At 38.8% G+C, this 25,856-nt stretch overlaps 1 protein-coding gene across 2 annotated transcripts in view; it reads left to right on the forward strand.

The window, feature by feature from the left end:
* Positions 1–25,856, forward strand: part of LIN52 (lin-52 DREAM MuvB core complex component) — a 41,164-nt gene that overhangs the window by 7,237 nt on the left and 8,071 nt on the right. Inside the window, exons 6-7 of one of the 2 annotated variants that reach the window (XM_042870877.1) lie at positions 420–512; positions 936–1,709. The exons of the other annotated variant lie outside the window; for it this stretch is intronic. Of the exons in view, the coding sequence (XP_042726811.1) occupies positions 420–487 (68 nt within the window). The 3' untranslated portion in view covers positions 488–512; positions 936–1,709. Of the gene's footprint in view, positions 1–419; positions 513–935; positions 1,710–25,856 lie in introns of those variants that run through there. 2 annotated transcript variants of the gene reach the window in all.

Consider the following 25,856-nt stretch of genomic DNA (forward strand, 5'->3'; position numbering starts at 1 on the left):
TCTGGGTGGAAGAGTGAGGCATCAGAATGCCAGCCTGAAATTGGGATTCAAACATGATCTGTGAATTGGCTAATTTTGACATGTAGGTAGTTAAGAAATGATTACAGTCGGAGGAGTCGTGACCTCAACTTTCCATCATCTCCATTGGCTTGTACCCCAGTTTGGAAGTGAAGAAGGAATAGGAAGTTTTAATTGTACCTGTGTGATTTATCCTCAGTCAGCTCTTTAATTTCTTCTGGCTGTCTGAGGCTTCCGACACGTTGTAAATTTCTCCAACTTTTTCATTATCTGCAATTTCTTTATGACTCATGAATCGGAGTGGAGAGAGAGTGTGGATTTACAGCAGAGATAAACATGTCCATAAAGTCTGTATCTGTGTCAGTAATTGTACTGCTGTCAGTGACTGTCCTGTTTTACAGGTCTCTCTTGGGAGAGGAGCGCACTTTGCTACCAGTGTCAGAGAAACGTTCACTTTGATTTGCATTAACTTGCTAGGAGATTGGGTTGCAATGGTGAGGATGGAAATTGGGTCTGGACCTCGGCTGCTGTTGTTTATTGTAAATAAGTGGGTGTGTGGTTGCTCTATGTGCAGAAAAAATGGTTGGTCAAAAGTGTTCCTAAATACAAAATTAGGGAGACATGCTCTAATGATATAAAATATATTAACCATGTGCATAAATTATGCATTTTTAGCATAAAACAATGCTGTATCCAGGTAACTGTTATGTTGTTTTAAAAAAAAAAAAAAAGGAAAAATGCTGTGTGGATTGTTAGGGATTGAGATACAAGGTCTGTCTGCTTGCAAAGTAGAAACAATGTTTCTGAAGGCTTCAGAAATGTTTGCATCTCAGCCTTTCTCTCTGTCCCTAACTCTAAGGGGAAAGTGCTGTTGTAGATTTCAGTGGAGAGTACTAATATAGCATTCTAATCTTCAGGCATTGATGTCTCTGCTTGCTGCAGAAGGAGGTATATACTATCAGAGTTGGCAGAGAAGAAAATCCTGGAACTCTCTTAAATGTGTCAGAAGTTCAAACTCCTGCAATTTCTCTCTGCAGTTATTTCGTTTACCTGTTGTTGACACTTTTATCAGTATGTACTCTGCATGCTGTGTATGCAGAATCATTTGTTAATTATATATTTCAGGTTGTATTATTTGTCTATGATGTTTAGTGTACTAAAAAGTTCAGTAAATGTTTTCTTTCCGGGGTATTTTTAAATATTTAAAGTAACTGTGAAAGTCAAACTTTCATCAAAAGCCCTGGATGCTGCTTATTGAAGTTTTTCTAAGTCGTTGGGCATCTTTTGTGGAAGGAACGTAATAATACACAACATAAACTCTGACTGTGTGGATAATTTTTAAATGTACATAGATGACATCTTAGCATTCTCAATGCTCTTACATCTGCCATTGCTTGTTTGTTAATTCTGAAGACTAGTGGTAGAAATACTAGAAGGTGATTTTTCAAGTGTTAGCAACGTCTGTCTGGGTCTAGTAACTGGGTTTCCAAAGTTCTGTGTAAGGATCACATGCTAAGTACTTGACACATATCCATAATATTAAAACTACTGTTGATCTTAATGAGTGGTGACCAATGCAACAGCAATTGTCAGTAAAAACTGAGTAGTGAGACACTTTGTATCTGATCTTATTGAGATGTCTGCCTTTTTTTTCCTCATTCTTGCCTCTTATTTACATCTCCAGTTCTAGTTTGTAGATGTGAAAGGTACTTTGTGCTGCTTGCCTTAAAAATTAATAAATAATACTTTAAGTTGTACCTTGGCATTCCTTCCTAAATAACTGAACATCTTCTCTCAAAGCTCTCCTCTAGTTTGTTTAATAGTATGAAGAAATTCTGCAATGAATTTGATCCTTTCTGGAAAAGAGTTGTTGAGTTTGTTGATAGAGTGAATGTTGTTCTAAATAATTCTAATAGGGGAGGGGAGTCTTTTCAGTGTTAAAGGGGAGGAAAATATCTGGAGACCAGCTGAACATACTGCTTTGAAATCTCTGGAATCATTCATCAAATCAACATTAGTTTTTTGAAGGATTTTTAGTATGCTTATCAAAGCAGTAATTTGTGCTTTGTGAGGACATCTGGAGTACTAGCACTGGTCAGTCAAGCAGCTGAACATGTTCAACTACCAGAGTGATTGTGCAGTCTCCATTCTTGGAGTTTTTCCAGGCCAGACTGAATAAAACTTTGAGTGATGCAGTCTGACTCCGTAATTGACTCTCATTTGAGTAGGTGAACTCCTGAGCCCTTGTAGTCCACATAATGCAGTGATCTGATGATTCTGCTATGTAAGTTCTGTTCTAGAAGTAAGTTAATTCGGTACCTGCATTCTATAGTCTCACTTGAACATAATAGCATGAGGCACTTGGTTCAGCTCATCAACTTTGAGTAGGAGATCTCAGGTGAAACTGTTGTTTGCTTCCACCTGAGCAGCCTGGTTTGGAACAAGAGACTTAGAGATTTTTATATGGAAGTGATGGCTTTCACACTCTCACGGGATGAGGAATAGTCTTCCAGAAACTTCTATCCACAGAGCTGATTACATCTGTGCAACTGAGGCTAGGGAACCCATTTTTCTGTGTATGGATATACAGTGCATTCAGAATCATTCTTTAAGCACAGGAAGAGAGAGATTCTCAGCATACACAGACTCTTGTGTGTCTCAGTTTAAATGAACAGTGAAAGCACCATCGCTTGTGTAGACAAGCAGAGGGTCAAATAGGGCTTGACTGAAGAGCTTTTTAGCCACGAAAGTAAGGGAATGGACTGTCACATTAAAGCATTTCTACCTGCCACATGCTTGATGCAGAAAGAAACATGACTACAAACAAAATGTTCTTACATTATACTGTCAGAAGTCTATTTTTTGCTACTCTTATTCTGACAGGATAACTTGTGAACTACTGTCAGTGGAGGAATTGAAGATAGGGGATAGTTTGATCAAGCATAAGGTTATGTGCATTTTTCCATTATGGCTTAAGAAACACAAAAATGCCATACAAATCATGAAAGATGCTTTGGCAGGGGATTTCAAACCTTTGCAGCTGATCTGTATCTATTACTTAAAATCCTTTTGCCTTCTATATGTGAAAATACTTCTATTTGCAAAGCGTATGAAGGTTAAAAAATTATTAGTTTTTATCCATGCTAACACCAGGGGTTATTTACCTGTTTAGTGGCACATCTGGCCTTCTATCTTGAAAGCAATGGAGTTATGATTCAGTATGTAAGGACTGGTCTGTGTTCTGAGAAAGGAAATAGTGTACTTGTCCATCAGACTGAGCAGATGTTGGTGGGGCATTGCTGTATTTTCTTTTTAGTTTCCTCTGGTTTGGATCAAGTGACAACATGTACAAGGCTACATGAACGGCCTCATAGTATTTTGTTGTTACACTGTGTGATTTTGACTGTTCTGAGCATGAAATCTTCCACGGGGTCAATAATGAACTTGCCACCTCACCTCTTGCATTACCAGCGAATGCAGTACCCTGTGTGTGATGTTGCTGGACCAAGTCTGATAGTATCTGTCTCTTATTGCCTCATTAGCTTGTGAGCATTAGAACAAGATAAAAATGCTCTAAAGCCTCTTATCTGATGATTGTCATAACCTTCCAAGTGCCATTAGTTTAAGTTTGCAATCAAATGCTTCCCCTGCGTATAAGGAACACTGATTAAACCCAGAGCGTCCCCAGGGGCCATTACAGCTGAAGGAGAAGGGGGGGCTGCAGGCCCTGGGCGGGCGGTCGGCCTGTGGGCCTGCACGTGGCTGCCCCAGCTGTTCCGCTTTGCCTAATGAATTGTTTTACAAGGAGGGGCTGGATATTGTCATCACAAGCTGCCTTCCCGAGGGACTGCAGCCAGCCTGATAATGACTAATGTTAGTGATAGTAATTGAAGTGTGATGGCTCTCCAGGGACCGGCACACACGTAGAACTGTCAGGCACTTGTGGCTGGTTCGGTCCTGTGAATACCCCTGAAATGCTTTTTAATTGCTTGACTTTCATAACTAGTTCCCATATATCTCCTGCAGAAATGTATGCTTTATGGGGGGAGGGAAAGGAATGGAGGACTCTGCTCTGATATTCTCCCTTAGCATAGTGAGTTTATTGCTGTGATGTGCTGCTACTGAGAATGGCTGTGTTCTTCCTCTTCTCCATTCTCAGTCTGAACCTGCTCTGTGTCTCTACACAGCTGAACTTACTTTTCTTTAATGTCTAAGCCCCGTCTTCTGTAATACTGATCCTTCATGCATGGAAGTTTAGTTTAGCTATAATGAAATGTAGTGGCTTTTATTTCAAAGATCAAAGTGTCAAAATGATAGCTATTTGCATTTTGTTACGCACTGAAATCTGGATGTAAGATAGAAAAGCAATCTTGTAATAAGGTACTATATTTATCTGTGTCCTAGCAGAGCTAGTGTTTATGGCTATAAGCTTTTGAGGGGTTAGGGCAGAGAGCAGACCAATCTACATGGCACAGAACGAAAACTTTCTGATTGTCTTCTCCTCTAGGAATTAATTGTTGAATGTATCAGTGGGTTTGAGGTAAAATTACGAGCGCTGCTCCAAAAGCAGTGTTTCTTATTTTATGATGTTGGCCCACGAGGTCAGAGGTGGATGTTGATGGTATGGGAATAGAGGTTGAATCTTCCTGCCGATGTGGTCCTACACTACATCCTTACCTCTAAATTGGAGAGCAGTGGATTTGAAGGTTGCACTACTAGGTGGATAAAGAATTGGGTCAGTTGCCATAGCCAGAGGATTGTTGTCAGTGGTTCTGAGTCCAGGTGGAGGCCAGTCTTGAGAAGCGTCATGAGATTTTGCAAGATCAAGTGCAAGGTGTTGCAGTTGTGTTGAGGCAATACCAAGTATGAGTACAGACTAGCAATGAACTCCTTAAGAGCAGGCCTGACAAAAAGGACGTGGGGCTCCTGGTGGACAGAAAGCTGGACATAAGCCAGCAGTGTGCACTTGCAGCCCAGAATACCAGTGGTATCCTGGGCTGCATCAAAAGAGGGGTGACCATCAGGGAGAGGGATGTGATTGTCTCTCTCTACTTTACCCTTATAAGGCTTAATCTGCAGTACTGTGTCTATGCCTGACAATATGGTGTCTGACATGGAAGTGTGGATGGAACAAAGATGTGTCATCAAATTCCTGTATTTGGAAAAAGTTGCACCCACTGGACATTTATTGACACTTACTGAATGTTTGTGGAGACCAAACAGTGAATGCGAGCTTAGTGGGTAGTGTGTTTCAGCAATGGTGGCAGCAGCGTGAGAGAGAAACCATATTCTAGGTGGCCAGACAGATTTTCATGAGCACTGCTTGCAGGGTCTTGTTCATTGCTGGCAGAAATGCACAGCTAAGGATGCTGACTATGTTGAATGTTAGTGTTTTGTAGCTGAGGATTTGCTTTATCAAACAGTGTTATTGTGCTCTTTGTATCTGTTGCAATTTCCATGTAAATAAATAGGAAGTATTACTTTTGGAGCATCCTATGTGCGTGAGAGGGAGAGCTGCAGGATAATAGCTTTTAGTTTTTCAGATTTATTTTAAAGTGCTGTGTTAGAGTTGCCAGATAAAGCTTGTTAGATCAGAAGGATGTTTTCTGCGAGAAATAGTGTAAGTCACAACAGGTCTCCTCTGTTTCAATGCTGGCTGAGACAAAGGAAGAATGAAATTCACATTGCTACAACTTGGGGAAGCTGTGAAGAGAGAATGGAATTATTCACAGAGCTGAATGACCAAAGAGGGAAGCTTGGAAATGACAGGGGGAAAGGGAGACCCTGCCTCTTTTTTGCAATTTTTCTTGGAATGAAATAGGAAATTGAAAACGTTTTCTCCACTATAATTGTTAAGAAGTACGTATTTGCCTAATACATAGTAATTGCATAATAGTGAGATATCCTATCTAATAGCTGGGCTGTTGTTTACAGTAGACTGTCTGTTGTGCATGCTTGTGGCTGCTGGGTTAGTTATTGAGATATGAATCTGGCAGATCATATTTTCATGTTTTACTATAAAAGTTGGAATATTACTTCTGGGCAGTCTGATGAGTCTTGCAGAATTTGTGCTGTCGTTCAGGAGGTGAGACAATTCCCGTCTCTTTATTCTGTTTATGTATGTTAGGTTAAATATGAAGCTTTTAAGAAGACATTTTAGAAAAAGAAGTGGCAGATTATAATTGTGCCTGCAAGATATGAAGAGAAAGCAAATATGTTCACAGCAGTTCTTCTAAAGGAAAAAGATGGGTGAAAGTAGTTTTTTGTTTTTTTATGATAGGAGATCATAAGGCTATGCAGCAGGTCTATAGGGTCAGACAATAGGATAGTGATCTTCAGAGAGGGGAAGGAAATGAAACAAATATCTTGTTAAACAAAGAGTTTTAGTACCATCTGTTTTCAGAAGAGCCATTTTAGCCCAAGTCAACATGAATAACCTTGGTAAATTCAGGACAAGTTAAAATAGGTCATACCAATTAATTCCAGCCACTGTATGGATTAAGTGTTGCCAATAGTCTTTTGTTTCTCTTGCTTGCCTGTTACTTGTCAAGTGTAGGTATTTCTGATTTCAGGTCTGAGGACAGTTTTCTGAAAAAGGCTCGGATTTCAAGACAGCATTTCTCTTTGATTTTTAGAACATCCTAGAAAGGGCATTCTCAGAAGTACAGCCTGAACACATAGGTAGGAAGCTTTGAATTAATTTATTGTCAATTCCCTTGCATAAAAACTGTCTTCTAGGGGAAAGAAAAAGTCACCTCTGGCTAAAATGAATTAACGGTGGTGATTTTACAACATGCCTTTTTAACAAGCTTCTACTTATTGTCTACTTTCATATTAAAAGTACAACTTTTAATTCTACTGTGGATTTGTCTGGGTACTAAGACATTTTGAATGGTCCCCATCTGTACGGAAAGGTTTTGTTGTGGCTTTCTGAGTTCTAGCTGGAGATCAAAAAAGGCTTAATGCCTGTACCAGCAGAGGAAACATACTACTTCTCATCATATTCATTGCAAGTTTGTTCTTCACCTCCCCCTTCCAGTGAAGTGCTTGATCTTAGAAATTTATTTTGGTAATAAAACATTACTTTATACTTCCCCATGAAAGCATGTTTGAAGGCTGTTTGTGGATTTTTTTTTAAAGTGTCCAAGAGCTTGTTGTTCCCTGAGCACACTGCAAACTTATATCATGGTAAGTCTGATGAATTAACACACAGAAGGTTAGGCTTATAACTGTTAGTGTTAACTTGGGCTCTCAGCACGTGGAAGCAGACCTGTGGTTGGTGTGCCGTGGTTCAGTTTTCTGTCTCCCAGTGCTATATTTTATTGGTTGGTTCTGAAAAAATGGGTGATTTTACTCTTCCTGAAATTTTACTGTAATTTTTATTCACAGTGAAAAGAGGTTTAAGATGTGTTTAGTACTCTTCACAGCTGTAAGTTGTGACAGTAAAGCTAAATGATGTAGTTCAGTTGGTTTCCTATGTTTTATTGGATTGTTTTTTATTTCAAGTTGAAATGTGGTTTCTGTTTTCTCACTTGAGATTTTAATCTCTGTTCTAGTCCAGATGCAGTTGGTTCTGATCAGTAGTTGGAGGGGAGTTTGGAGGAGCCTGAAGTTGGAATAAGCAGCATTAGATTGCTGAACTGTTTTCCTCCAGTAGCTCTAGGGGGCTCTCTGCTGTTGGAAATATTAAATTTCCAGTAAGGTCTACGATAAGGGTCTTAATAACCTGTTGTCATTAAAGTTCTCATAATGCTTTTTTTTTTTTTTTTTTTTTTTTTTTTCTCAAATGATAACCTGATTTTTCATCAGCAAAATACAGCATATGCAACTACAAACTAATTTCCTCCATGGTGTCAATTAGAGATTCTCATTTCTATCCTAAACTGTACTCTGCTCTGCATATAAACTGTTGTCACACAAACTATAGTTGTGTTTATTGTATAATTAAAGAGCGTGGGAAGTAATTTTCATAATCCACTTCAAGTATAGTGCTACCAGCATCAACTGTATATGCAAGAAAGACAGGAAATAACTATCCCATCCTTTATTGTAACCATGTGGTTTGTTACTGCAGTAACGTTAGAAGTAGATGGGCTTTGTTATGGGAGAGCTAGAAGTGAATGCTTAAGGTAGATAACTAGATGAGACAGCACAAAAGAATGAACAGTAACTTGCAGAGTAATAGGTGTTCACCACCACTTGTTATTAAATGGCATTTAGAAAGAAGGAATGCATGTGTAACACTGTTTCTAATTTTGAAACCCTTTCTCTGGATTTCATGCTGGGCCATGAATTGCAGTTCTGTCTTGAGCTCAGTGGATACGCAGTATCAAGGTGCGTTCTGCTGGGCATTCTGTATCAGATTCAATTAGACTAAAATGGACTTCCTGATGATCAGTTTGAAGACGCGTCAAGCTGTTTAAGATCGTAATGCTGTGTTCTCTGTCGCAGTGCTACAGGAACTGTGCAGGTAAGCCCATTGGTTGGGTGTGTGAACTAATGGAAGCAGCGTTGTATAATAATTTAGATGCTAAACATAACCAGGGAAGAAATGTTTACTGATGTGATGACAGCACCTTGCATCTCCTGGAGCACTGACTTTTTAGGAAGAGTGCTGCATTGCTTTCACTTAGTGTGTTTTGAAAGTTCTCTTCCAATCTGTGAAGACTAAAAATAACTGCAAATTAATTATAGCTTGTGTTCTCCAACACATTTGAGCAACATTCACTGGATGTCTACTCCAAATGATGCTGCTGTTTTCTGTATGATAAGGAGCTTGTATATTAAGGGAGTGAAAATAATGTGGAGTTTGAAGTTCAGTGAGCTTCACAATAAGAACATGCACAAATGTGCTGCTCAGTGGTGAGTTTGGTCTTATTTATTCTACAGTCATAGACTGAAATTGCTATTGTGAATTTACTGCTGAAGGGGGAAAAAGTGAAGTATGGCTAAATTCAGGAGGGGAGCAGGTTGTTTTATTTTCGCTGGTATCATTCGCAGTTCCCAAGCAATGAAGCTTGGAGAGCCTGACTATTGGGAGCCATGTCCTGATTAGATGTTGGGACCTGCTGTAAAACCATGTGATGTCTGCCAGTTGTTCCAGAATTGAGTCGTCTTTAAGTAGTTAAGGAAAGATATTTGGAAATCTTGAAAAATGCCCTGAATTACCCTCGTCTGTGTAAAACATAGGTAACAGTTAATCACTTGATTGCTTTTTGAGTAGTGAAAGATGCTTCTTCCATAATTTGTTTTCCTATGCAACCCGACTTTAAATACCCGAAACATACCAGTTCTGGTCATAGGAGAATTCAGATGCTCGTTCCTGCCAGTATTTAGAATGTTTCTATTGCATGCACTACATCTTTTCGTGTTTGACCGCTGTAACTTGAGAGGAAATCATATATTTTTATTTCAGAGTGCGGGCTGTGCCAGTGTAGCTGAAGTAGGGATGTTAAATAAGTTTTAATATGCTGTTGAATTTTTTATTTATTTATTTATTTATTTATTTTGCATAATGAACTCATAAGCAAGTGGTGGAACTCTTGAGGAAGTGGTGGAGTCACCATCCCAGGAGGTGTTCAAGAGCAGTGTAGATGTGTCACTGAGGGACGTGGTTAGTGGGTGTGGTGGGGATGGGTTGGGTTGATGGTTGGATGAGATGATCTTAGAGGTCTTTTCCAACCTTAATGATTCTATGGAAGAACAAAAAAAAAAAAATGGCTTTTAGCCTTGGTGGCCTCGAACATTCAGAGGGCTGTATATAAGCTTTGTGTTATCAGAAACTGTATCCTGATTACCTTAAGTAAGCGTATGTGTAAGTTGTCTTTCTTCAAGGTCTGCTTTCTATTGATTTCTCCATTTCTCATTTCAACAATAGAGAAGAATGATTTTTCTTATTAGCTGTTCTTACTTTCTGGTAATATAAGACAGGAGCTCGAGGATGCTGCTATATGGAAAATGCAGTGGCAGTGTTTGCATTTTTTTAAAGTTTCAATTGGAATTATGATTAGAGAAGGAACTTTGGAACTTTTGGTCTTCTGAAAATTTCAAAGAGCTGAATTTTATATCTAAACTTGTATATGTGTTCCATGGCAGTTGTCTTCAGCGCTACTCTGAATGTTTTATTTATGAAACTTTTCTTTAATATTCTGTTTGTTCATTACTTCATCGCAGATTCATGGTGTTGCTTAACCACATAACCTGCCCCATGTAAGGACCTCTTTCTGTGGTTGCAGTGGGTGGCAACGCCTGCTTCTGAAGAGCTGTTTCGTGAATGTTTGCACGAGGCCCTAAATCTATTGAACTGGGGTCACTGTTGTGTGTTTCCCAGGCTGAAGCTGCAGGGCCCCCAGGTCCCGTGTTTCCTGCTGCTTTCCTGTTAGAATTCTGCATGCCAGATCCACAGTACCCCGCTCTTTCATGAATGGAATTCAAAAAGACACTTACATTTCCATAAATAAATTAGGAATGCAGTGGCTTCTTCTGGCTAATCAGAGCAGGCTGATAAACCTTGCTAGCTGTTTAATAAATGAATTGTGACTGATTACCTATTAATATGGACGCCTTAGGAATTCACCCTGGGGGAAGCAGAGCAGTGAAATAGAGAGGGGCATGGCCCCCTGGGAAATCAGGGCTTCATGTTTGCAGCTTAAATATCTCTGTGAAGTATCAATAAGGAGGTAATTGAATTTTGAACACAAACATGAGCGCCGGATGGATGAAGGAGAGGGGGGCTCTGATCATCTCTTCGTGCCCCTTCATACTCCCCTCCCCTTTCCCTTAGAGACCACTCTAGTGAAGATAGATGCTAAATCCATTAAATAAAGATTAGACTCTGTCGTGGTAGAAAATGGCAGCTTAGCTAGATCCCTGGGCAAATTGGGACCTTTAGCAATACAGAAAATTAAAATATACATTTTTAACAAGTGCACTATCGGCACACTAATAATGACTGCGTGGCTTGTGGGGTTTGCTCACCTTTCAGATCTGCTTTTGTTTAGTTATCACTTGCTTTTGTTTTGAAAGCAGCCTACTTGGTCTCTCTGAAACAGAAGGCTAGGGGAAGGAAGGTGGGTTTTTTCCAACCTTGCATTCAGTCTTAGGCACTATATTTGTTTTGGTCCTAATGCTTGTGATCGTATAGAAGTTCTGTACCCTCCTGTCTGAAGAGGGAAATGATTACCTTTGGCTCCATCATGCTCAGATATGTGTTCTAAAAAGTAGATGGAGATAGTCCATAAAGGAGCATAGAGATGGCATTGGAGTTTGAAATATAAATGTGATTGGACTTTTAAAAAGTACGGATTTTGTTCACTAAGCATATGGCTTTGTTTTTATTTACTCCAGATCAAGTTCTCTTAATGCTGGAAATAGTAGTATAAGGTTAATCCTTGTAAAATATCAGCGTTCTTCCTTTTCATGCACATTGTAGAAGCATGGCTGGAGTGTTCTTTAACAGGTGATTGTCTTCCTTTATGATACTGTGCTAGACTTACAACACAAGATCTTTCCAACTTCACATGCCCTATTCTCTATCTTTCAGGCAGAACTTTATCTGCCTGTCTAACTGGAGGATAAATTGTTATTCTGAAGTGAGTGATTCTGTTTTTTTCCAAATAAACAGAGTAATACAGATAATTATTTAACAGAAGAAAATCCAAAATTGTTCAGTATTTTTAACAAGAAATGAGCCTAAGCTATTGTGGTTCTGAGGAAACTTGCTGTTGCTTCCTTCTGTAACTTTATTTTGGCTCTAGAATGTTTTTTAAAAGGGAAACAGGAGAGGGGGGAAAAAACATGCTTTAAATTACAGCGAACTGAAACAACAGTAGCAGGGGACCTGCTGTTCTGTCTGATCTTCCACAGCAGCTCCTTGTTAATGTGACTTTCCAGAACCCTTTGAAACGTTAGCAGTTATACCTGGAAAACTGTTCTCATCTTCATCTGCTAACTTCTCTTTAGCTTATGAAGAACAATAACGGATTTTAAGTGGAAAAAGTTTGAAGTACTTGGATTCGTTCCAGAGGCAGTAATGAGTGTGCTGGAAATGCCTTGGCTTCCTTTAGTTCTGACTTCCTGCAGATATAGAAGAGGTTTTCCGTCTCTTTCCCCCATTAGTCATCTGCTTCCAGATTACAGTAGCTTATTTGTTTGCTCATTTGTGGTGTTTTGTTTTGGGTTTTTTTGTTGTTGTTTATTTGTTCTGTAAGGGGATTTTAGGGTAGGAATGTATTCTTTCATCCAGCCATGCTTCTAGCTAAGAAAGGATCTTTGAGGCTCAGCCTGTTTTGACACTTGTTGGTGTTGGCACCACAAGTGAGAATGGATGGTTACCTTAGCTAAACTAAGCTAATTGATCATGTATGCAGTGTATCAGTAGAAGAAGCCAAATCTCAAGGCTTCCTTAAAAAGGTAGACTAGGGCAATGGATTTACCTTTGGCCAAGCATGCTGATTGTGGACTCCTTCTCTTTTGGGACTTCCTGGCCTTCATCCCCTCACATACATGCATTGTTTCATATTTTAGTCACTTAAACCCGTTCTTCTCAATCTTCTTCCCAATCTGCAAACTCAAGGGCAATCTGCAATACAGCTCTTTTCAAATGCACAAGAACTTCATAGATTGCTTTGGATCCAGTCATATTTTATGAGAAAGAGATGTAGGCCAAAAAAGCCTTGATCCATATGTGCTTCTCCTAGCCATTGCTTTTTCATTTTTCTGCAGTATTCAGTAGAATATGAAAACTTATTGTAAGATTTTTGCAGTTCCTCTCCTGAATATCTCTCCCTATAAATATACAATCTAACTATTTATAACTCATCAAGCGTTGATCCCTTTCAAAGAAGCGCTCAGTGCAGTGCCTGGACTGCTTTTCCTTCATGCACAGACATCTTTAGTCTTCTTCTATCCCCTGTCCTTCTGTTTGTCTATTGGATTTTTTTCTGCTCTCTTCTCCCTGCATGTAATCTCAAATTTATTTCTTTTGTTCTGGTTTAAGAGTCGTCCTTTGTGCACTCCTAGATAAAAAGGAGATTTTCACCAGTTAGTTCTCTAGCTTCTTCTGTAAGCAGGCGTGTATGTGCCAGAAACCTCAGAAGCTTATGGCTTTCTACATATTAAGGCACTTAGTGATGCAGCATTTTAATTAAATTAACCAGAATTTGTAAATTGTAGATAGATTTCCCAGATCATCTCAATATGAGCTTTTAGAGTGATCAGCACTCTGCTGGTGTTTAATCCATCAGGCTGCCATATGGAGCATTGAAGAGCAGAATATCTGTTTATTAACAATTGTTTTTTTTTCACATCAGCAATTATGATTTTTGTATTTGAGGACATGGGAGTACAGTCTATTTTTGCTTCTATTATACCAATTATATCAATTTCGTGCCAGACCCACTTTCATGTCTATTCTTTTTCCTTTTTTTTTTTTTTTCTGAATCCAGATAATTCAGTAGATTGTCTAAAAGACCCAGTAGACCAAGAGGATCATCTCATCAGTCTCCAGGAATTTTATCACAAGAGGAAAGGCCAGGATGTCCATTATGAGAAATTACATGTATCTGTAACATCAGTGGTTTCGGCAAACTTTTGAGATATTTAATGAATCTTTGCAATCTGAACAGCCAGGACATTCATAATGATTTGCAGAATTCAGAAAGTTGGCTTATCTTAGAGATAAAGCCAAACTTTGATTTTCTCTATATTATTAAATATGTATCCAGCCTCAAATTCTAGGATATTTTCTGTGCTGGACTTGCAACAGAAATTACTTGTCTCTCGAGTGTTCTGTTTCATTTTATTGAGACAATCAGGTTTGTTTCTATCACTACAGCTGTGTAGATCCTTCTGGTTTTGAATGGGATGAATATGCTTTAGGGAAGAGGGGCAAAAACAAACTTGTCTTATAATTTTTTCATTGCACTGCTTTCTTCAAAAAGTAATATTAAACATTCTGGAATGGGAGATAACATGGGCTTGATGTAGAAATACGTTTTGCAGTCTAGACATCAAATTCTTCTCTTCAACTCTAATAGAAAATTTCCACTGTGAGAACCTCCTGAATTCTCAGAGGTAGTAACATGTATACTCACTCAAATATTTTCGAACTTGCTTGCTTTCTTGGGTGCACTGACAGAGTCTGGGGGATAAAAATCATTTGAGATAGCTTCAATTTTGATTTTTGTTTAGGTAGTATATGGAGAGGAGGGAGCTGTTAGTATGTGTCGATAATGTTAAATGGAAAACAGTGCTTTCTAGCTTTCATTAGAGTTGTCCATTGTATCCAGCAGATGGCAATGAAAATGTACCTGCTGCTCTCTCTTCTTTCTAAGCAGTGTCTTGACTAAAATTTTAAAGCCTGCAGAATGTACTCTTTCCTGTTCCCTGGTGCATAGCTGCAGATCACTTCCTAATGAGGATTTTGACTGCCCCCTGCCTAGGGGGTAAAACAGAAGCCAAAGCATCCATGGATTAATGAGAAAGGAATTTAATGCTGGCATGCTGTATCTTGCAACAAAATCTGTTTTCAGGATTTCAGAGTATTCCTTTAGATGTTCAGCACTTGAACAAGTATTTTTAGTAGTCTTCTCTTTCCTTATTTACAGTGTTTGTCCATCTGTTTGTCTGGCACTTATCTTGGTTGGTTATCTTTTGGGTGAAAAAGCAGTGATCTTTCTATGAGCTTGCACCAAAGTCAACGTGAGCATTCATCCATTTGTATAGTCTCACAGTACACACTAGCTCAAAACTGCTGCTGGATTTCCAGGGAGGACGCAATTATTTTTTTTCTCAAGGTAATGGCAACAAATATGCCAGTGTGGAGTAAACTGAGGCTGGTGTTAATAGGGATTTGTTGGCCCCTTGCGTGTAGGTCACTCCATTTTTTTTTTTAAGTTTTGTACAACTGTTATAAAAGTGCTTGGCTATTCCTAAGCAAGCAATTAATTTGGGAGAAATGATAGAATTTATGTATTCTGTATAGTCATTCACAATATCACCATGCGATAATTGTCAGAACTACATAAGACAGCTTTGTTTAGCTGATTTTGTTTACAGCCATGATATGGAACAGCACGTAAACCCTTTTAAAAGTATCTGGATGCTAGGAGCTAATGAACGTTGCTGCCTTTCTAGAAGCTATGGAATTAAAAATGCCTTTTTCTAGCCTCTTTGTTTCCTTTCTATCTGATGATTTAAGTAAGTGTGGAAACAAGAATTCTTACTGTCTCCTGTTCTGTGATCCCTGTAGTTGTCTCCAAGAAATTCTGGTACCTGTTTCTTAGTGACTGTGAACACCACTGATGTTCTGTTCCTTTTTTAGCCCTGTGTCCCGGGTATAATGGCACTTCAGTAAGCCCAGACTTCCAGGTTATAATCTAAGTTTGTCTTTTGTTTTTCTGTTCAACACTTATGAAATAAAACCTTTCCTATCTATCCACTCAAATCTTATTGAAGTCTGTATCTTGCTTCTGGAATTCTTTACTTCAGACTCCAGTTGCAAAGATGAGATCATTTTGACTGTCATCAGAATCTCTAGACATTTTTTTCTTCAAAGATCTTTATTTTATCAAACTACTCTTCCTTTTCATGGCTTTTTTTATGCCTTATTGGGCATGCTTTATTCAGCAATAGTAAAACAATGGCCAATTCTAATCAGTCAAGAAGGCAGATTACTATGAATGATTGCTATTTTCTAAGAAACTGGTTTCCCTGCATGCTTCAGGGTGATACTCTGTAAACATTCAGGGAACAGGGAACTCTCTTATTTCTTTCTTGTATGGCTTGGTGGGTTGTACAGTATTTATAGAAGTCTTGATAAATGGTAAGATAATGTGTTAGATATAAGGTACTGTTCAGTGTAGTCTCGTTTATGCATACAGTCTGTGCTTATTCAATGTATCTCCGAAGTGCCTTAGGACAGAAATCGCTTGTCCAGTGTTTATGCGCTCTGTAACAGAATGGTAACTTGATCAAAAGAGCTTTCAGGCATTCCAATAATAATTCAAGCTGTAAATACAGCTAGCTAGCTGTGTTTTAACAACCTAGGGGGTTTCTTCTTTCTGTGTTGGCACTTGGTTGAACATTTTGGGTTCCTCTCCTTTGCCCTTTCAAATCCTAGTAACAGGCGAGTATGGAATAAACTTTCTAGAGCATTCCTTGAAGGGTTTTGATAACATAAAAAGGGTCTTCTGTGGAAGGACCTGATGTTTGGGAGAAATTTCATACCAAATTTTGGGACCAACTGTTATCATTTAACATCTACTTGCACTCTACATTAGAAATATGATCACTCTAAGCACTACATGAAGTCATACCTTAAACTGAACTCCTGTTGCGGAGGCTTTTGTTTCTTTCTGTGAATCTGTTTAAGATTTTCAGCATAGGTACCTTAGTCTGGGACCATACTTTAGTTGCCTTAGGCCTGAACTAAAATAGAATGAAATAGGATTATTATGAAACAAGGAAATCCTATTCCCTCCATCTTTGAACTTGACAGAAAGGTATACACCAGTTAATGATGGGGAAATGTAAGGGATGGAAAAGTCATGTAGCAGGGGTGAATGTGTTAAGAGCAGAAACTAGGTTTCCATTTACAGACTAATGTACTGTCTCCTGGTGCTTGCTTCTGTTTTAGCCCAATAATTGCAACCATCAAGTAAGTTTACCTCTAAGTAACACAATTCTGTTATATTTGAGGTAATACTTTCTGACATCAAAATAAAATACTTTCTGACATCAAAATAATATAGTTCAGAACTATATCAGAAAGGGAGGTACTTGAAGTCCAAATGTGGCAACAATTAGTCACAGCTTTGTTTCTATTACAAAGGAAGGAAGGGAGAGAACATCACAAGATTTGTTCTCTATAGCTCTACTTTCTTTGTAAGTTATAAGCTGCTTGCCCATAATATTGTCAAATTCTTTGTCTTGTACATAAATAGCAAAATCTATTTTTTTTCTAAGAAATTGGAATTGTAATTTGCTGTTACTTCTGGTGAGGCAAGTTTGAGAAAGTTAATGATTGATCTTCATATGCATTTATAATACTTAGTTTGTTTTTTACTTTGCTTTTATCCTTGGAGGCTTGTCACTCTGGTAGATTTGTAAGGTGTAGTTTCGGAATAATTAGCATAAGTTGAGTTCGATAGGTTGTACCACAGCAACCTGTGGTGGGACCAGTGCAGCTTGATGGCTCTTTGTACTTTGATAGAAATATTTTTACTAAGTTTTTCTGATATTCTGTATATTTTTTTAAAATAAGATTTGATATTTCTAAACTAGAAACTTGCTGTTCAGCAGAATGCTCATGACAAGCCTATCTGACCTTAGCAGGGAACAAGTTACAAGATGGAATCGGAGTTTGCATGTGGCTGGTAAATGTTGTAGCAGCTTTTATTCCTGTTTTGCATATACCCCTCAGGCCTTCTGAGCTCTTGGAATGGCCCAGAGCAGCCAAGTGTAAGCACAGTCCCCAACATAGTAGAGCTGGGTGGGTGGCCTCATGCTTGAGGCACTTCAAATTGCTGTGCTGTTTCCCACCTCTTCTGCATGATGTTAGTAATTGTTTGCAGTCTCTTCTCTCCTTTCTGAATAAGGCTTTGTAATCTGTTCCAAGGAAGTAAGAGGTTCTTATTCTAGCTCCTAGAATTTCAGATGCTCTGGGTCATTTCAGGCAGTCTTTTGTCAGGAACAGTTTCAAGATAGTGTGAAATACAGCATTCCTCTCTAGAGAGCTCCTTAGAAACCAAAAGATTTCTTCATGAGACTATAAAGGGGGAAAAAAGCAGACATCTGATTTTTTTTAGGAATTGCTGGTTATTTCACATCTCTTCAATTTAGGAGGTAAATTGAAAAATTGTATTGATTCCCAGCCCTAAAATGAATAAGAAGGGTAGAATCCAGAAAAAATAATGGAAGCCAGTCATATGAAAAGAAGTGAAGAGGATTTTTTTTCTTGCACAATGAATTATTTGATGTGGAACTATGCCATAAAGAGATTCTTTTTAGACCATGTACTGAACAGCTATTGAAAAACAATCCAGCAATTAAACTGATGATTTCTTGTTATATCAGAATAAACTATAAAATGAACTGTGAAACATTAGCTGCTTCAGACTACAGAACAAGCACTTGGGAAGAGGAGGGATCTTTCAGAGCTGATTATTCCATTTGTTTTCATAGTAATGGTTCCTTTTTTCTGTGGTGCTTCTGATCATAGGTACAGTGAGACAGGATATCTGACTGGGTCAATCACTGATCTGCCCTGCTCTATCAGCTGAAGTGTTCATTTACTTTTTTTTTTTACTGCAGCCTGACAGATTTGTATCTAATAGGAAATTTCCACAATGTACTGTATTACACTTTTCTAGAGACTGATCTTAGATCCTATCTATTGATAGGATTTTATTTACAAGATTTCAGTCAGTGATACAGTATGTACATTCAGAGCATGCTTTGAGTAACATCTCTAGAGAGATCTTTTATTATTAAACCCTTTTGAGGGTATCCCCAGTGGCAGCTCAATAGAGCAGGTGGCCTGCATGGCACCGGTGCACAGGGAGTCAGGAGCCTGTGTCTTATCAGAGCATATAATTTAAAAATCATTCAGCCTGTTTTTTTCTCCTGGGGAGATGATGATGATGACACAGGACTCATGCTAGAAACTAATTGTTAACTTGCAGAAGACGTCATTCAGCACAAATCCCAACAGAAAAGGGCTGGGTGATGGATTTTTCTGGATAGTGGGCCAAGGTGCCATTTGGTTTTTCATCTGATAGTTTTGTGGATTACCTCAACACTTTCACTTTTCATGCTGAGTACCTGGCAGACTTGAAAAGAGATATTAAAATTAAACAATGTTTACAATTTCTGTATGCTAATGTGTGTATTTCAAACTTGGAGAAAAGAAGCCGTTCCTTCCCTCTCTCTGGGATTTCTGACTGATAATCAGACTTCTTTGAAGGAAAGCAGTGGCTGTGTGGAGGACTCAGTGTTAAGAAACAGTATCGAACAGGTAGGTAGTGCTATGTAAATAAATCTAAGATTGCATATGCATCTGTTATTACAACCATAGCTAGTAGTGATTGTCTGCCAGTATTTGGCTATCACTGGACATCCAGTGGTGTCCTTCATGCCCTGGCATGAAATGCTGGTGAACTGAAGTGAGTTCAGCTTTTTACTTACACGTAATCTATTCCTTTTTCTGCCTTCAAATATGTCTTCTAGCCCCATTGTCACTGGACCATGGAGCCCTCTGGGTTCTTCTAGCTTATGGTTTTCCCTCAGTCATCAGAGTAATCGCACCAGTCAGTAAAATTATGAATTATCATGGCAATCACCACTTTCTTCTGCTTTACTTTTCTGAGCTGTCTTCTAGGTGTTTTCACTGTTACTTTGCTGCAACACAATTGGTTTTGGTTTCCAGAAATGGATGAGGAACACTAGTCTGCTATAGCTGTTATGGAGGTTTTGTAAGGAAATAATGGTAGACATGGCCTCAGAATGGTGGGATGCATGAATTGTGAATAAACATGAAAGGATTTATGGAAGCTAAAGAGTACGAAAGCTAACTCTGCTACATTCAGTAGATCTTGTCCAGTGGGAAGTGACAACTCAAATTTCCTCTGGCTACTGTACCTGGGAGGAATCAGCATATTGATACCTCGGTATTTCTTTTCTTCAAATCCAGTTCAAGGTTTTCTTAAACAAACAACATGGGAACTAGAAGGGTGAAGATTTTCATGCAAAATGTTCCCATTGTTCATGGGTCTGAGAGGATTTGATTTTTTGGTGTAGTTTTTACAACTGCCTATTGCCTCATTGCCTTATACCTCATTAAGAGCTAAAATGTAGCACTTGCAGCAGAGCCTGTTTATCTATTTCTGTTCCTAGCAGCCCTGAGTGGTATTGTAATTTAGTCAAGTCAGTCAGTTTAAGCCTAGTGTTATTTTCTCTGAATGACAACACTTTTCATGTGATTTTTAACTCTTCCAAATACATGCCTTTTTTTTTCTCTATTAATTTGAACTTGAGCCTAGCAGCATTTGAATGCTGTGAAATGCATAACATTTCTAAATCAGTTCACTTCCTGGGATGTCTTGTGACTAGCTTGGAGTTGGTAAAAAATGGTTTTGAATTTCCTGGATCCTGTTCTGGACTTTCAGATATTCCTGAGCTCAGGGTGTTGTTGCCAGAGGAAGAAGCTTATGGCCAGCAGAGAGCATGAAATGAGTCAGTAGAAAACTAAAAAGCAGCTGGGCTAAAGCAAGCAGTGAATATACTGTGAAAGAGGAAGATATGGATAAGAGAAGTAATTAAAGTAAATGTCTTTGATTCATGCGGAGGAAAGAATTAGACAGAGGTGACTGTAGAGCTTTTCTTCTGTGCCTAGAGCCTACAAACAGTGTATTGCTGCTCTTCCATAATTCTGCTTTCCTGAGGTTATAATTTTTGCCTAGGAGCACAGCTTCCAGTGTTTTCCTTGTATTTGTTCTTACAGACTTCTTACTTGGATTTCTAGAAATTGCAGAAGTCTTCTGTTGTTTTACCAATGAGAACATTAATCTTAATTTACTTAATGTGTAAATCAAATAGTACTGCTCGGTCATAAAAAAGCATGAATGTTCTTGTGGAAGCCTTCAGTGTTGGTAATTTGTTACATCAAGAGCAGCACTTATCTACATGGTAAAATGGTTCAATAAGAAATCTTGCGATTAGAAAACACTTAAATTTATTTTGATTTCTAAAATAAAGACATATCTCTGAACAAATAAATATAGAATATCCTGGTGTGAGCTTCTTTTCTCCAGATACATGTTATGAAGATTGTTGACAGAAGTTAAATTTAAAAGTTCAGTTTTGCTTCAGTGCTCAGTTACCTAGATGACCTGCTGTCAGTCTTGTTTCCTCCTTTGGAGGTGAAAGAAGCTGTACTGATCTTGAAACAGACCTGTGGGCCTCTCTGTAAGGTATGCCAAGTTGTGTTCTGTGTGGATTTATTTGTCCTGACTTGCATAACCATGCTACATGTATCTCAATATTATTAGCCAAAATGAGTATAGGGACTTACATAATCATTACACGATTATTTTTCAGTAACTGTTCTGTAAATATGTAATTCTCTCTCTACTCCTAATAACTCTTAATCCCTTTGTTTCTATTGGCTCTGGGCTCAGATTTTTCCATGGCCTGCATGCCCTGGTCACCGATGAGACTTGAAAAAAATAGTGACTTTCAAGATTCACCTGCTTTGCTCTCAGCTGTTCAATACCAGCTGCCTCCATAGGCAAGGGAGGCTGCATCATGATGCTCTGTTTTATGGGAATTCAGACATTGCTTCTGCCTGCATGCCTTCTGAGAAGTACTCGTTCACCTTTAGAAACATCTCATGCCTAGCTGCATGCATATATTCAGTGCAGACCTCTCCACCTTATTTATCCCTTTGTTTATTCTCAAGAGTTATTGAGCAAACAGATTTGATCTAATTTCTGTGTGTTATTAGATAATGAAGATTACTGCTTCAGATAGTGTGGTGAGAATGTCTGATGATTCAGGCTTTCTTGGTCCTCTGCAAATGTGGGAAAGGCATGAAGAGATTGTTTTCCTATTTGATACAAGCAGTTAAAAAACTTTAGGTTAGTGTGCTTTTTGTTAGAACATGCCCTTTTTTTCTATCCCAGTGTTTGATTCCAACGTTTGTGGGACTTGGTGGTCAAAACTTTCTCAAGCTGCATCTGTTGAAGGAGTAACTTAAACTAGTAAAGTCTCCTTCAAGTACTCTTGACAGTATCATCAACTTCTATGTACAGTTAGCTTTCAAGTTACATTCTAGTATTAAAGACAGTAGGAATTTATTCCTTTAAGCCTTACAAAATACTTGAACATCATTTTTTCAGTAATTAGCTTCATGAGTCAGGTGCCTGGTCTTAGGTCTTGACGCTTTTGGCATGTGAATTTTTTGTGCATGTGTATTTGACTTTGGCTTTATTCCAGAGTAAATATTTTAAGCTGCTAGTTGTGTGGAGGTTTTGTGTCTTCAGTCTGAGACTAGGGGGCAGACATAACCAGCATGGAGAGAAGTGAACTGTATAAACCACAATTAGAATTGCCATGCACAGGTGTCTGAAGATCTTATACAATTGCCAAGCTATTTGTTTCTCAAATGAGAGGGGCTCTGGGAGTGTATCTTGGAGAATAAAGGGAACAGAAGGCCTTCCTTTTGGATGTTACATATTTTATTTTGGTTTTGAATTCTAGCTTAAATTCTTCCAGACTTGATGCATTTGATATCTGTACAGAGCCAGCATAATGAATAGTTGAAAGTGACCTACAGTGCCTGGTGACAGAATTTGTAACTGCTTTCAGATAGGAATCAGCATTTAGGAGTAAGAGTTAGGTCTTGTGGTTTAAAAATTAGAATGCCAGCCTTCAAAGTAAGATGTCTTGCAATGTTATTAAAGGGCAGAGGTTATAGGTGAGTTCTGTTGCACATGCTTGAGCCTCCTTTTGGGAAGGGAGGCATCTTAAATGTCTATGTTAGTCATATGCAGAGTATTACTGCAGTGGAAAAAACAGTGAGCAAACAGCTCGCAGTACAAGACACATGATGCATCTGCAGCCACAATGCTTGCTGTGTTTTTTGCAATTTAATGCACAATATTTTTTTTAGCTCTGTATTTCTGTATGCTCCAGTGTGTCAGATCTGTATGCTTGGGATGTGAGGTTCCATTAAAAAATAAATAATAATCACAGCCCCCTCTCCCCCCACGTACTCTCATTTTCTATAATATGGTAATGATATCACCGTAGCAGTAATTACGGGTCATCTTCATTTCTTTCATCTCTGCTGGTTCTGATGGCTTCATTCCTTTGACTGAGAAGATTTGGCTCTGGGTGCTGTGATTATTTTGTTAAGCATTATTCGAATAGACAGGAGTGAGAGAAATTAATCAATCCAAATGCAATTAGCATCATGTTTAACCCAGTGATGGACGTCTCAAGGTGAAACAGCCAGGGGAGTTTCAGACATTATTATTCAATCCAGTGGCTCTTATCTAAATTATAATCAAGAGGTTTTTATTGGCTTCGCAGTGGGAAGATGTAACTCTTTCCCTGCTTTGGGGGTCAAAGGGATCAGGTCTTTGGCCTCACAGGATGTTGGCTGTGTCCAGTTCCTGCAAGTGGGAGGTGCTGTAGGAGTATTGTTTAATATGTAGGTTGCCTGGGACAAAATATCCTCACATCCCAATGTTTGTGACCTGGAACGTAAGTTTAGAAGCTCTTTAGACATTAGCAGGGATGTTGCTGCCCCTTGCTTTAAATATTTTCATTGGCTTGCTTTGCCCATCTGTGTGTGAATGAGCACTGTGGTTTTTGGCATTCATAGCCCTTTACACATCATTGTTTGCAACTGAGTACAAACAAAATGGTGCTGCCTTGCAAGGTGGGGAAATCTGATTAAGGAAACAAGGCAATTACGTTGTAAAGGATTTTTTTTTTTTTTTTTTTTTTTTTTTTTGAGGAGGGGTGGGAGGGTGTATAATTTTATTGCTTATTGGTACCAACAATGGCATATTCGAGAAAATCTCAATCTGCATGCAATAAATCTGTTATCACCCAGGAGGAGAATTCTGAAGGAGCTCAGCAATCTCTCAGCAAGCATAGGATAAAAAACCGCTACTGTGAGTGGAAAGAAAGGAGATGAAAAGAGGTCTCATCGGGATTTTGTGGTTCAAGAAAGGAGTTTGACTCCACTTCTTAGGGCTCTAGTCCAGCTATGTCCAATCCACGGGCTGCGTGTGGCCTGGCCCAACCTCAGATATGCATGCACTGCTCACAACAACCACCTAACAGCACATAACTGGCACTACCTGGGCTGAAACCAGGCTGTGGGCAGGACTCAGTGCAGTGCTAACTTAAGTTACTGCTAATAATTGTATGCATTTTGATACACTGCCTGAACACAGTCCTGTTAACAGCAAAAAAAAAAAAAAAAAAAAAAAAAAAAAGCAACAATGCTTTCGTATTTATATAGGAATTTCATATTTTATATAGGAATTTGAGAGTAGTCTTCAAGATTGCAACAAAAAATCAATTTATATTTGCAACTTTGTTTTCAGTTGATATAAATATATCACCTGTGAACTTTCAAATGGAATTTGTAGATTTGCAATCAGGTATTCAACTCAAAAATTTGACCGTGTCTCTTTACCAGACTTTGATAAGACCTATCTTAGTAGAGAGAAATATCCCTCACTTCCCAGTCGTGCCTTGTTTATGTCACCAGTTTCGGCAGTATGTGCGTTTTGTGAACAGTTGTCAAGGATCAAGTACAGGAGGAGTAAAATTTCATCAAAAATTTCCAATGAACCCCTTGAAACTTCACTAAAAAATTGCAGCTGCTGCCATCATTCCAGGCTGATGCATTGGTTTCATGAAAGTGAAGGCAAGTATCCCACTAGTTTTATGTTTTTGTTGTTCGTTTTTTGTCTGCTATTAAAAAAAAAAACAAACAACCCTAAATACTAGAATGTTTTGTTTCTTACGTGATAACTATATTGTATATTTTATGAAGGCTGCTCCAAAAGTAATGCCTCCTGTTTTATTATGTTAGCCCATGATGGCAGAGGCAGATGTTGGCGGTACATCAGTAGAGGTTGAACGCTTCCACCAATATCCTGTTATATTCTGTTGCTGCATAACAGATGTCAGGAGAGTGGCAGTCTGGCAGAATGGCACCTGATGTGGGAGTGTGCATGACACAGGGGACAGCAAAGTGGTGGTGGTGCATTACAGCAGTGGTGATGACAGCATCAATGGGTCACCTCTGCTGGTGCTGATTTTCAAGAGTGATGCATGTAGGCTCATGTTCATAGCTGGCAAGAATACACAGTGGTGATGGTTGTGGTGATTGAAAAATAGTTGTGTAGCTGAGAATTTGCTCTATTAAACAGTGTTATTGTGCTCTTTGTATCTGCTATAATTGATGGTAATAAAACAGGCATTATTTTCAGAACTGCCTATGTTTATGCAACCCAAGGCAATTCCTCTTTGCTCAGTGCGGCCCAGACAAGCTGAAAGGTTGAACACCTGTGCTGTGGGCAGTATTCACTGAACTGTTCCAGCAGATTGGAACTTAGTAAGTCTCTGCTGTTTACCTCTTTCAGAGATAACTGCTTTCATTGCATACTGGGAGGAGAAATGTATGTGTTTTACCTGCTTTGGTTCAAAGCAGGCTTTCTGCAAGCCCTCCTTCCTTAGCTTTCCAAACAAGTTATGCTAGACTGTCCTGGAGCTGAAGTGAGGATAGATTCTGCCATCTTGTTCGCCCAGGGAAGGAAGTAATGCTTTGTACCAAGGATGATGTTCAAAATACTGTAGCAAGTCTTGACAGAACTCATCTTTCGGAGCCCAAATTCTTGCACTGTTGCTGACTTCTTTTGTATACATCTGTGCCTCACTTATTGTCAAGACGTGACCCCATCTGTAAGATGGGAATTAAATCACCATATGTCTCAGGAATATTATGAAGTATGAAGTTAGCAAAGTAATTGGAGTGGGCATGGTTGGTGGTTGGTTTCTAGGGGTCTGGTTTTCCTGCATATGTGTGCGTTGAGCCTGGGAGTCAGAAATGACTTGGAGATGGAGATCTCTGTGGATCACTTTCTCTGATGGCAGAAGTTTGGATTATGTTGGTTGGCTAATAATATTCTCTTAGTCTTGGCCGATATAGACCTCATTATCTTCAAAGAGCTGTTTAACACTAATGTCAATCTTAACTTGTTTATTACTGTTTTCAGAATGCCTTTTTGCCTTCACCTTGGTGAGGGACTTTATTT

The sequence above is a fragment of the Lagopus leucura genome, unplaced genomic scaffold (assembly GCF_019238085.1).
Source record: "Lagopus leucura isolate 7727_CA_CO unplaced genomic scaffold, USGS_WTPT01 Super-Scaffold_1, whole genome shotgun sequence".
In the NCBI taxonomy this organism is placed as follows: Eukaryota; Metazoa; Chordata; class Aves; order Galliformes; family Phasianidae; genus Lagopus; species Lagopus leucura.